This window comes from Falco naumanni, chromosome 1 (assembly GCF_017639655.2).
Source record: "Falco naumanni isolate bFalNau1 chromosome 1, bFalNau1.pat, whole genome shotgun sequence".
In the NCBI taxonomy this organism is placed as follows: Eukaryota; Metazoa; Chordata; class Aves; order Falconiformes; family Falconidae; genus Falco; species Falco naumanni.
In genome coordinates, this window is record NC_054054.1 from 112,515,907 (window position 1) to 112,528,437 (window position 12,531).

Here is a 12,531-nt window from a genome sequence, read left to right on the forward strand (position 1 = left end):
CGGCTCTTGTGGGGATGGGGCTGAAGCGGTGACTATCTGCAGCAGCTGGGCTCAGGGATGGGGATCTGCATCACCTGTTGCTGCAGGAGGAGCAGCACCAGCTGGCTCCATGCCTCTCCCAGTGTTCCCCTGCCCGTGGCTGGTAAGAGCCCGCACAGGCTGGAGGGCAGCTGTCCTGGGAACACCGGGCACCAGCGCGCAGTCCCTGGGAGCCTGAGCCCACCCTGCTCCTCCCCATCTCTGCCTGGGCTTTCCCCCCTGCTCCCGCAGCACCCTTGGGAAGGGGCGTTGCTTGGCTGATGTTAAAGCTTGGGCCTAATCCTGAGCTTCACACCAGGTGTCAATGGCATTGATCGGAATAACGGCTTCAGGGACCATCTTTGTTCTGCACAGGGAGCTGAGGTTGTGGTGCATCCTGACTCTGGCTTTATTAGTGACATTAATCATAAACGATGGCATTTAGGTCACTGATTTGGTAGTAAAATGCAAAGGATCTGCTCATGCTGTAAAGACTTATTTCCTCTGCTGATTTGATCTAATTTAATTGAATGCTGAAATCTTGGAGCTCATCTCTTCAAAAGGCCTGTGTTCAAAAATACCCCAAATTATCAAGGATACAATTTCCATATTATTGTGCTACTGTCACAGGCATGACTACCTTGTACTGTGTTTAACCATCAGAAATGATACAGTCATTCAAGGGATCAAACCGGGCAGGGCTGATGCTGTGGCTGAGCCTGGGGGCTCCTTGCCCACCCGTGGCAGCAGCGTGACAGTGATGCATGCCTGCCTTCCCCTCTCTGCTGCTGATTCACTGCCCGGCCTTCAGCAGCTCCTTCGTCTCCCCGTGCTACCATTTTCTTCTCTACAAAAGGGCTTTGGCTTATCACGGTGCTCATTGGCCCTGTGATGTGCCAAGGAGCCAGGGCCAGCGCTGCTCTGCTCGCCAGTACTGGAGGGTGGGCTTGGCACCAAAACACAACTCTTCTTTTGAAGTCCCAGATGTGTGTGATGTGAAGGTGCTTTCTAAGAGGTTCTTATCAAAGCTATGTCTCCCTGGAGGCTGCTGAAAGAGGAATGTTCCAAAAATAAAACCATGAGAACCTACAGATAGGCATACAGATGTGTGTAGATAGATATCTGTAGATATGTAGACAGAAAGATATCTGTATATCTTCCCATGTAAAGCAGATCGAGCTGTCTTAAGCCCCCTGGACTATCAGCTGTGGTTTTATACCGAACGCAGACCAGAGAACTGTATGCTCTCATCTGACCCCACAGTGTTTGATCTGGAAAGCGTTGCTGCATTAGCCCTGAATGAAGAGCTTTGTCCTTGTTTGCATGGCCTGGCTCAGCTGGCAAGGTTTTCCTTGAAAGTCACGATTATAATTTTGGTAATCTTCCTGGCCTGGATGAACCCTCATGCCACAGGACGCTGTGGATCCTCTGGCGGTGATGCCAGCTGCGCACCACTGATGAGCCCCTGGAGAGGCAGAACCTGCTCCCTGGGTGATGCTTTGTCCTGAGCCAGGCTAATTACATGGGAGGGGGCTTAGGGGGACACTGCTCATTAGGCTGTGCTGCCCTGGTTGCAAGGAGGAGGGACTGGTGCATCCCTGCCCTTGGCAGGAGGCAGCATGCGAGGGCTGAGGTCTGGGCTGGCTGCTAGGCTTTTCCAGCTTGTGGCTGCGTGCCCTGCAGTGCCCGCCTGCGGCCAGCCCTGCCCACTCACTGTGGGCAGCGGGGCTGCCAGAGGAAATGAGTGAGTGGATAATTTGCAGCTCATCTAATTGAAAGGCTGCGATTTTGAAGGCTGGTCATGGAAGATGAGAAGGACGTGGCGATGAATGAGCGTGGCTGCTCGCCGCTGTCTGGGGATGAGCCCCCGGTGTTGGCAGGTGCTGGGTGAGGGGTGCTGAGGGATGGGTGCAGGGGGAACAACAGGAGAGGGGGTGTCACTGGCTGGCACTCGTGGAGCCGACACAAACAGGACACATGTTCTGTGGTGCAAATCCCGGCAGCTCTAGCGCTTGAGTAAATAGCCATTCGTTTGACCTCCTGCCAGCCCTGCTAAGTAGGCAAATATTTGCTGCCTCCTTCTCTCAGCTGCTCAGTGGAAGAGGAAGGGGAAGGGGCATTTTGCTGATTGCATGGTGGGCAGGTCCTGCAGCCCGGCCGTACTGTCACTGGTGCTTGGGTACAGGTCACCTTTCCAGGGTGCAAATAGCCATGCTGTGACATCCGCTTTCAGTCTTTTGTGCTCAAAGTTTAATTGCAGCACGATAACACAAATTCAATTTTTATCACTGTGCTAACGCAGAGATTCCTTGGTTTGTGCTTTGTAAGCTGTTGCAATATACAGCACCATCAGAGGGCTGCTGATAACACTGTGCACAGCAGTGTCCATGGCAAATCCCCCTCCCTTCCCTCCTGCTCGGTGCTGGCCCTCAGACCTCGTCCCATGTACACCTGCTCCTGATCCATGGTTTTCCACCAGTTCTGATTGTCTCTGTTTGAGCACACTGACGAACAACAGCCCATTTCAGGTGTATTTTAAAGTCTGATTAATAATATGAATGTAGCAGCAATGACACAGTGCTGCAAATGAGTGATTTAAATCACTTAGAGCATCAGTGGTATTAGCAAAAGCGATGTAAAAGCACAACTTAACAAAGTTCAGTGGCAAGGTTAACTCTGTCACTTACTACATGGATGAAACACGCAAAGAAAAATCGAGTTAGAATCGAGCTAGAATGATGAGCACGAAGAGCGGAGACGGAAGGTTCAGAGAGGACCCCTTTACTTTCTAAACTCCTGCTAGAGCTGAGCTGTGGCTAGGTCCAATCTTAGTCTCAGACTTGGCGATGGTTTACGTGTAATAGATTTATCTGTACAAAGTTTGTAATAATTAATAGTGAGTGTCAATTTCATTAATATTAATTCAGCATGCTAACGGTCACTTACCGAGGATCTGTTGTGGGTAAGGGGTCTCCGCCTTGGTCAGGAAGGCTCTCTTCGTCTCAGGTAAGAGATCCCACACCCTTCGAGGCTCGAAGGGAGAGTCACTGGCGTGGGGACCAGCTACAGTTCGGGGAGAGCTCAGATTGGACTCATCCAAAGATCTGTCATTGGCAAAAGGTATCTCTGTCTCGAGGAGCAACCTTGAGAGCTGTTCCATCCCAGGGGGAGATCACTGCTGTGCAGCCACGCAGGGAGAGCTCAAAGGCGACACACTTAGGCTGTCACATTTGTGGGATAAAGCGGCTGGCTCGCAGTCAAATTGCGTACAATGGGGAGGTATGCACGAGACTCCTTGTGCTTACAACTTGCTTTCTTCCTAGATAAATGAGTGTAGGAAAAGCCACCCGCTATTCATAAGTTAATTGCATGATCGGTGTTCCAAGCCCACATGCACCAGTGCTCACTGGGTCACTGCTCCTTTGTGAGTTTTCTAGAGGAGCTCTTGGCCTGGCTACGGCTCAAGTCTTTACCTCCTTTGGAGCTTGTACCAAGCTAACGCTAGTTTGATTAGGTGTTGAATGCATTTGTCACACGTGGTGCTTGGCATCATCTGTGTGCTCTGCAGTGATAAACCATTTCATCGTGATGCTCTGGAGACTGTATGACCCTGAGCAGGGACGGTCCAGGGTGTGCAGGGAGAGGTGTTGCCCGCCTCCCGTGGCTGCCTCTCCTGGGCATCTGCTCCAGCCACCCAGAAAAGGCAGGGGAGCGGCCAGGCGCCGGGGTGTCTAACAGCAGGGAACGTGGTTTGTGGATGCTGTGGTCCTTTGAGCCCAGTGGCTTGCTTCCCGTACCACCCCCCCACCCCCCCACCCCTTTTTTTTTTAATACCAGTGTCTGCTCTGAGGTTCTGGGAGGTGCTTTCAGTGCTGCTGCCCGTTTGTTTCACCCTGTTGCTGTGCAAACACAGCGAGGGGACATTGTCACGAGACGCAGCAAAAGCCCTGCCCCACTTCCAGGGAAGTGTGGCTTGTGCAGAGGGTGCAGCCAAAACAGGGTTGAGTCTGGGGCCTGCTAAGCGCTTGATTATTTTTAGGTCGTCTTGTGTGATCACTTGACATGCTGAAGTCTCTTCTCTTTAAGCCTCTCTAACCACAGAACAGGTGTCCACGTGCCCCCGTGCTGCTGCCTCCTCACCCAGCCTCCTGGCTGCTTCCCAGCCCTTGCGGTACCGCACCTGCCCTGGTGCTGAGCGCTGGCCCTGCTGCCGCTCTTGCGTGGGGCCAGCTCGCTTTTAATAGCTGGCAACACCTGGCTGAGCCTTGGCTTCCTTCTGCAGCGCAAGGTCGTTTGCTCATAATGAATTACTGTTCTTTCATTGTGGCTTTGATTGCTTCCCCTGCTTATTTCCTGGGAAAGCTGATAATTGCGCCGGGGAGATGAAACATCGTGGGTCACGCTTGGCCCCGCGTCAGGTGGAAGGTTGACACTTGTGATGGGGACGGGCTCTGGACGGGGAACGAGGCCATTGCGTTGGCTCCCAGTCGAGCTAGGCAGATACATTTATTTTTGCGTGTCAGTCCTGTGAGTTGTACAGGAGCCACAGGACTGGGGCGCAGGGAGCTGCCAGGGTTTGGGCTCTGCGGCATGGCGGGGAAGCCTTGGCAGCTGTGTGGGGTGGGAGCTGGGTCTGCCCTGCGCCTTGGCACATATCAGTCTCTCTTATGATCACTCTAAATTGACAAGGTGCTAAGGTTGCTTGTGGCACATTGCACTCGTCTCGCACTATTCCAGGAGAGATAAAACTTGCTGTGTTCTGTCTCTGCATTGCCTGCCGGCTTTGTGCTTTCTTGGTATTTCCTCTACGTCTTTCTAACTGAAGCCATAAAATAAATCTCTAATCAGATTACTTAGGGCTGGATGTAACATAATCTAAAGCTCTATTTCTTCTGATACTTCTCTTAAAACTGGATGCACTCTTATCCTCTTCCTGCAGCACCGTTTGAAATGCTATAATCACTTTCTCCCTAGTTTGCAAGCTCACAAATCCTTTTCTTCTTATGCTAGGGAAGTCGGAATGTGACTGCTCCTTTGCGGACAACCAGTTACTATTTTCACCTTCTACTCTGTGTTGCTTCAGCTCCTTTTGTTCTTCCCTGGCTCCTGGTGCCCGTACCCAGCTGCATCCTACTTGGGTGTGGGGAAGCACCCCAGCACTCCTGGGGGAGTGGGGAAGGGTCCCTGGGCAGAGCTCTCAGCACCTGTCAGCCACTGTGACTCAGCCACGAGGCTGCAGGGATGGGCTGGCCATGCCTCCAGCCTGGCTGTGGCAAATGCCTGGCATAGCTCGTGTATTTCTGGCTGTCCCCCTCGTGAGCGAGGGAACCAGAAATATCTCTTGCAAAGGGAGGCGCAGAGGGCGTCAGGGACGTATCCTGCACTGTCTGATGAGGCAGCGCTGCAGCTCTGGCCGGAGAAGCCCTGAGTCACCGGAGCCAGGCTCAGGTGTGAGTGACGGGGCCGTGGGGGCCATCTGCGGGTAGCTGGGGGGGTGGATGGGCTGCTCGCTGACAGGTGATTTAATCTCACTGCAGCAGTAATACAAAAGCCAAAGTTATTCCATAAATATAGGGCTTCTTAATAGTATTAATAGTGTCATTTATTGATGGGAGATTCAGTAATATCGGGGATGAAGGCTTGATCTTGTCACAATTTGCTATTTTCAGATCCTTTTTTCTTAGCAGAGTGTCCAGAAGAAAATGCTAGGCTTTGTGTAAATGAACCAGCCACCCAGGTGATTTATTAATCATGGCGTGTAATTGTCCTAACCTGCCATGAGCGCTCTCCAGCCTCTCGAGACCTGGCTTCCTAGTTAGCTGCGAAACTGTTCTCTCTCTGAAGAAGAAATGTCAGGACATTTTTAAAGAAATATTTATTTCTTCATAAAACAGAGGCAGCTGCTTAACTTGGAGGTTATTTAGTCACTGCAGAGGTAATACTGTTTTTTTTAAAGGAAGGATGGAGACTCAGAAGAGCCCAGAAACACTGGCAGGGGGAGGGAGGGAGCTCATTGTCTTTGGTCCAGGTTCCATTGCACAGCAGGTTGTGGCTCCCTCCAACTGAGCCTGGGAAATCTCCATGCATGGGGAGCTGGCAGCCCCTCTAGGGACCTCTTCCAAGGCCAACCCAACCTCCTTGGTTTTCCCAATTTCCAGTCAGCCTCTCAGGCTGCAGCTTTCTGTCGTACAAGATGTCCTTTGGCATATCTGTGCAAACACCACCCAGAGGGCCTTTGCAGGTGCTGGCCCCGACAGGGCATCCCTCTTTCAAGCCTTTAGGAAGGTGATCCTCTTGTGGCATCAGTGTGGGAACAGGAGGTTGGCTTGGAGTCACCCTGGCCCCGTGGACTGGGGGACAAGGTGTGGGGCTGGGGAGATGCGCTGCAGAGGTGTTTTTGCAGCTGGGCGCAGGCAGAGTACTGGCCCCTTGCTGGGATCAGTTTGATGGGATCCTCTCCTGGAGAGAGTAAAGGCTGGACTGGGGCTGCACGCCACAGCCGATGTGCCACAGGCACCAGGGAAACTTGGCTCTGCTCCCGGGTCAGGGTGTCCCAGTGACCCATGGTGCCATGCCTGTGGCCGGCCTTGCAGCGCAGCTCCGTGCCCGTGGCTGGCCATGCGGTGCACCTTGCCGTGCAGTGCAGCTCCGTGCCTGCGGCCGGCCGTGCGGTGTAGCTCGCCTCGTGGTGCAGCTCATTGTGCCTGTGGCTGGCCGCGCAGTGCAGCTCACCATGCCCACACCAGCCATGTGGTGCAGCTCGCCATGCTCCCAACTTGCTGTGTAGCACAGCCTGCCCTGCCTGCCCTGTTTCTGCTCCTGCTCATCCCTTTGGCAAGCAGAGATGATCACTGTGTGCATGGTGAGCTGTTTCTTTGCAAGGAGGACCCACTGGGTGGGAGAGGGGGAGCGCAGCAGGCGCTGGGGAAGGAAGGCCAGGAGCAGGGGCCATTCAGATGCACCAGCCCTGCCACCTCCTCTGTCTCACCAGGCGTCCCTGGCAGCCTGCCCCAGTCTGTCCTGGAGGATTTAGCAGACAGCAGAACATAGGGAATACAGGGCAGCTTCTTCAGGGCCCCAACACAGCTACAAGTGATGTCCTCGGGAGCAGGAGGCCCCCAGTTCCCCTTCACCTCTCTGTCCAGCAGCTGAGCATCCAGACCTCCTAGGAAAACCCATGGCCTCCTAGAAAGATGTGGCCATCATCAGATGGGAACTTCTTTGTGCTGGGGTGGAGGCAGCAAAGGGGCTACGGTGTTTCCCTTGCAGCCCTTTCTCTGTGCAAGAGAGTAGGTAGCGTGGCGTGGCACGGCACGGCACAGCGTGGCTGTAATCCGGGTACTGAGCTTCCATCCCAAGGCTTCACTTCACCGCCCTGCCAGCTCTCCTGCAGCCCCTCACCATTTATTATATTGCCTTCGTCCTATAAATTACAAATCAGCTGCAACAGAGTCCAGAAGAAATTGATTACAGCACGGGCTCGTTTGCTGTATTTGGGTGGAGAAGAAAATATGGCGGAGTGTGTCAGCTTAAAGTGATTCTCTATTTCCAAATATGAGAGAATTGAACATCTTTAAAAATCAATACAAAGCCACTTCAGCATAAAACAAGAGGAGATTAATACTTAACTTGTCTGGAAAAAGGGAGGAGAGACGGTGGAAAATGTCTCCAGAGAGAAAGAGACTCAATGAAATTTGAAGCTGGCTGTTTAATGTGAGAGGTAAAAGGTTTAAAATTAAAACCCCTCCCCCTCCATTAACTGGAAGCTAATGAGGTGCTGGAGAATTGATATAATTTGGCATGGAAATTGGTTCTAATTTATTTCCTTTCTTTCTTTTTTTTTTTTTTCTATGCCTGAGAAATTTGTCAGACTGATGATTTCTGCTTGAAAGGAAGCAGCCAGGTATTTTCTGCAAGAACAGATTTATTGCTCCAACAAAAACTTCACTGAAAGGCTTTGCAGTGTGCGTTAAACACTCTTCCCTGCCAGTGAGGATGAAGGCAGCACCCAGGTTTAACATAATTCTTTCCTCTTACCCACTTGCATTCTGGCACCCACAACACGTGGTTTGGCATCATCTGATGTTGTGCCGAGGAGGCAGAAACGCGTTTTTGGGGTATTTTGAGAATGGGTTGGAGGAAAGTGGGGACCTTGTCACCTGTCTGCTGGCATTACTGTGCTGGAGAACTGGCTGCTGCTCCAGCCTTCCCAGGGACCTGTTGAGGTCTGTTGAAATACGAAAATACTAATCTCGGATTTTAAGTTTTGACTCTTTGAAGAGCTAGGCGTGCACTGTGCGGGTCAACGTGAATAGTGTGGTGACAGCTGAACTGCTGTCAGGTTCTTCTGGGGTGAATTAATGTCTCATGTTGACAAAAATAACGTTGCACATATTTTTATCTGACTTACAGTAGAATGCATAAAGAGATTACAGTGATGATGGATGGTTTCTTACGTTGAATTTAAAGAATACATCTGATCAGAGATTATGCTGAAACATTTATGTAGAAAAGGCTGAAGCGAAGGTTGTGTCGATCACCCTAAGCGTGGCAGACAGGGTGCAGGCAGGAGGAGGCAGCAAGAGCAGCTACTCTGTGCCACATCTGGTCTGTGGCCTTTGCGAGCTCTTTGCTCCTGAGTAAACGCATTTATTACGAACTTTGCCAGGAGAGCCCCACGTGCTGTTAATGATTGACTGCCCTGACTGGGGTGTCTCCAGGCTGCTGGTGCTCCGTGGCCTGTCAGAGCACCGGGCTGTTGCACCGTCCATGGAGCCACTCTCTCCATCTTCTCAGGAGCTGCTGCAAAGTGGGGCTCCCACTTGAGTGGGATGCTCCTGGTGGGGTGACCGTGGTCGGCCGTGCCACCTGCGCGTGCCCCCCAACAGGCTGCCTGTTTGCGGCAGGGTCCCCCCAAAAGCCCTGACCTGTCAGCTGTGACAGTTTGCTGGATGGCTGTGCCAGTGGTCCTGCACCCTGCTGCCTGCCGGAGGCTGTGCTATCCCTGTTGTGAGGCCAGGCTGCTAGAATGCACCTGGGGGAGCGCTTTAGGGGCTTCAGCAGATGATGCAGTAGGATTATTGTGGCTTCTCTGAGGCTGGCTGCAAAGACACGGAGCACCGGTGGGCTTTGGGCAGTGCTGGTGTCTCAGTCCTGTGTGGGGCCGGAGTTCCACTTCTGTGTTCTCGTACATGTCTGTGGCATGGACTGTGTTTTCATCCCTGTAAGGAGGAACACGCTTAGAATGCTGTAGCTAGTCCTGTGTCTAATTCCCGTGAAAATTAAGCTCGCAGAGGAGGAAGGTGAGATGGGAGGTGGGGGGGATGTGTGTGTGGCAGAGACCCGGGTGTTTTATCACCATGGCAACAAAGACTTCCAGGGAAAGGTGCTGAGGTTGTGAAGTAGATCATTTACAGTTTACTTAATTAAAAAAAGCGCCACAACAATCCTACATACATTTCCTGGAACAAGATGTGTGCCAGCTCCCCAGCGCGAGCGGCAAGCCGGAGGGCTCGCGCTGCTCCCGGAGCCGGCTCCGCGCGGGAGGGATGCTCCCGGAGGGATGCTCCCGGCTGGCACGGGCAGGGTGGGCGCTTGGCCGGGACCCGCGGGGCTGTCCCACCTGGGGAGGGCAGGACACGTGTGCAAGGCAGGAGCGAGCCCTGCCCAGCGCGGGGTCTGCAGGGGCTGTAAGGTCACTTCGCCCCTGCCAGGAGCGCGGTCTGCGGGTGCCGGCGAGGGATGTTCTCGCGGAAACTCGGGCATCAGGGTAACGCGGCGCCGGCGGCGAGGCCGGAGCCCCGCCGCTGCAACCGGGGTCCCCACTCCTTGTAACGCACCCCAAAGCCGGCCGGACTGATGGTCTGCGGGGGGGGACGGGACGACAGCCTCAGCGGGGGGAAAGGGGAAAGGCGAGCGATCGCCATTCTACAGCCGCTTCCCGCGGGGCTCCTTGCCCTGCCCTGCCCGGCCCGGCCCGGCCCTGCCCGCGCACATCTCCGCGCAGAGCGGCCCCGCGCACATCTCGCACACAGCCCCGCACAGAGCGGCCCCCGCGCACATCTCCCGCAGAGCCCCGCGCAGAGCAGCCCCGGCGGCGGCGGCGGGGAGCGCGCAGGGCGGCGCGGGCGCGGAGGCACCGCCCCCCGCGGGAGCGGCGGCTGGGGCCGGAGCGCGGCCGGCGGCAGCGGCGATGTCCCGGGCGGGCGGCAGGCTGCGCTCCCGGCGGGCGGGGATCCGCGCCGCCGTGGTGCTCATCGGGCTGCTGCACCGCTCCCGCAGGCACAGCAAGGAGCAGAGGTGGGCTGCGGGGCCGGGCGGGAGGGGGGGGGCTCTGCCCCGCAGCCGGCCGGGGCGCGGCGTGTGCCGGCGGGGCTCGGCCCCGCTCCAGCCTCGCGGTGCGGCGACCCCCGGCGCTCCCGGCGGGCAGCCGGACGAGGACTGTTGGGCTCGGCCCCGCCGCGCGCGGGACGGCGGTTCCTCGGCCGCCGCTTTGTCCCTGCGCCGGGAGCGGCTTCGCCTCCCCCTGCCCGCGGGCTGCGCCCCCGGCCGCCTGCGCGGCTCTGCGCGGCCCCGCGGGGCGAGGGGCACCGCTGCTGGCCTCGGGGCGCTGACGCCGTGCGCCCTGGGTCAGGGAGCTCTCTCTGCCCCAGGACTGTGCTGCTCTGGCAACTTCGGTGTTAAAAATAGTAAGAAATGTGCATCCAGACCTCGGGGCTGTGCGTACCTCCAATTTGGGGTGGAGGTGACGTGGGCGCTGCTGCAGACTGGGGTTTTGTTGTTGTTGGTTTGGTGGTGTTTTTTTTGTTCAACTTGTTATTTTGTACGGAAACGATATGAATGAAGAATTGATTATTTGCAATCCTTATTATAAAGTATTCCCTCCCCCTCCAAATCTGTGAGCCTGAAAAATCAGAGTAAGACAACTGGGGATGAAGCTTTAGCTCTTCACTCACCTGCAGTTTTGGTCACGGGGTCCATACCCTGTTTTTTGGTGCTGCTGCCGTAGGTGCTTTGCCTTGGACAACAGGCGCCTGTGAGGGCAGGGTTTTAGCGATGCTTTTGTGATATAACGATGGCCTTCCTGTGTGAGTTCATGTGTTGCTGTAATTTTGGGATAATTTCTTCTCCTTTGCTGGGGTTTTAGGTATATCATTAAACTGAACAATTGGAAAAAAGCAACCCACAGGTCTGATGGTCCTGAAGGAGCAGCAAAGATGGATGCTTACCTGAGCAGACCCCTGTCCTCCCCTGCCCCAGCTGGGATGTGGCAGGTGGAGGCTGTGCTGGGGCATCCAGTGGGCTTAGCTGTCCCCGTCCCTGCTGTTGCCCCTCGTGTTTTGTCTCCTTCAGCCGAGACCCATGTGGGCTCCCATTTAGCTGTGGGCTCCAGCTACGGGCCAGAAGGTTTCAGAGGGGCTGGCTGACTGGGGGGTGGTTGGGGCCCCTGTGCCCCCCCCCCCCCCGCCCCCCCCCCCCCCCCCCCCCCCCCCCCGAGCTCCATGGTCTGGGGCCTCTTCTGCTTTCACATGCTGTGTGGGGAGCACCTGAGCACTGAGGACATCTGTGCCCCTCCTCCAAACACTGTCCCCACTGAAACTCATTTGTTTGTCTCAAAGCATGGTGGGGAAGGAAGGGAGTGCTTTACTGGTCACACCGAGCGAGACTTTTCCCAAAGAGTCATCTTTTCCCTAGGTACCAGATTTCTATGAATGAGCTCAGCATACCACTTGAGGGCTGAAAAAAAATCTGGCTCCAAACTCTCATAGAAATCTGGGTGGTGATGTGTGAGTCTGGTTTTGTTTTTTTCTTTATTTTTTTTTTCCCCCCACCATCACGTTGAGCACAAACCCTCTCAGTGTAGTTCTTGCTGTGGGGTTTATGGAGTACAACAAGAGACACACAGACATCTCAAGGGGACAACCCCTGAGGAGGTTTTTTCCTGTCTGCTGTGGACTGAGGAGCCTTCATGGGAGCGACTGCAAGAATTCAAGCAGTTCTTTACGGCGGTTGCTTCATCTTATGCAAGCTGCCAGGGCCATCAAAGTGACATAATCTGCAGGAAAAGGAAGGGACTGCTAGCGGCATCGTCAAAAGGGACTCTGTTCCTCCACCTGCTCCTATTTTCTTTTTTTCCTCCTACATTCGGTCTTTGTTCTGTGTTTGCAATTGAATTTTGCTTTACACAAGCCATATGCAAGCCTGGCAGGATCGGTGGCAGCTGCAGAGTCCCTGGTGGCCTATGTCCCTTTCTTGTTAGCAACCCGGCAAAGCACAGCACAGCAAATTGGCTTCACCAAGCTCCCCTCTCAGAGCCAGGGTGGCACTTACCTTGCTCCCTCCACCTGCAATCAATCTGGCCCATGCCTGTCCCATGTGCTCGAGCTGGAGGGGAGCAGCAGTAATGTGCACCAGCAGCTGGGGCCTGAGGGGGCCACTGCTGCCTGGCTCCCATCCTGCTTTGGATACCTGGGATTTGGAACTGGGTATTTTTATTTAAATCAATTTTCATGA

At 54.6% G+C, this 12,531-nt stretch overlaps 1 protein-coding gene and 1 long non-coding RNA gene across 11 annotated transcripts in view; one reads left to right on the plus strand and one right to left on the minus strand.

Annotated features, from left to right (window-relative positions):
* RAP1GAP2 (RAP1 GTPase activating protein 2) overlaps positions 1 to 12,531 on the plus strand; it is an 80,441-nt gene that overhangs the window by 31,536 nt on the left and 36,374 nt on the right. For 2 of the 10 annotated variants that reach the window (XM_040578801.1, XM_040578819.1), the window contains exon 1: positions 10,195 to 10,317. The exons of the other annotated variants lie outside the window; for them this stretch is intronic. In XM_040578801.1, coding sequence (XP_040434735.1) covers positions 10,211 to 10,317 — 107 coding nt within the window. In that variant the 5' untranslated portion in view covers positions 10,195 to 10,210. Of the gene's footprint in view, positions 1 to 10,194; positions 10,318 to 12,531 lie in introns of those variants that run through there. 10 annotated transcript variants of the gene reach the window in all.
* Positions 8,399 to 10,105, minus strand: LOC121080693. The gene is made up of 2 exons (XR_005825462.1): positions 9,858 to 10,105; positions 8,399 to 9,239 (listed from the first exon to the last, which is right to left on the minus strand). It is a non-coding gene; the product is annotated as an uncharacterized LOC121080693 (long non-coding RNA).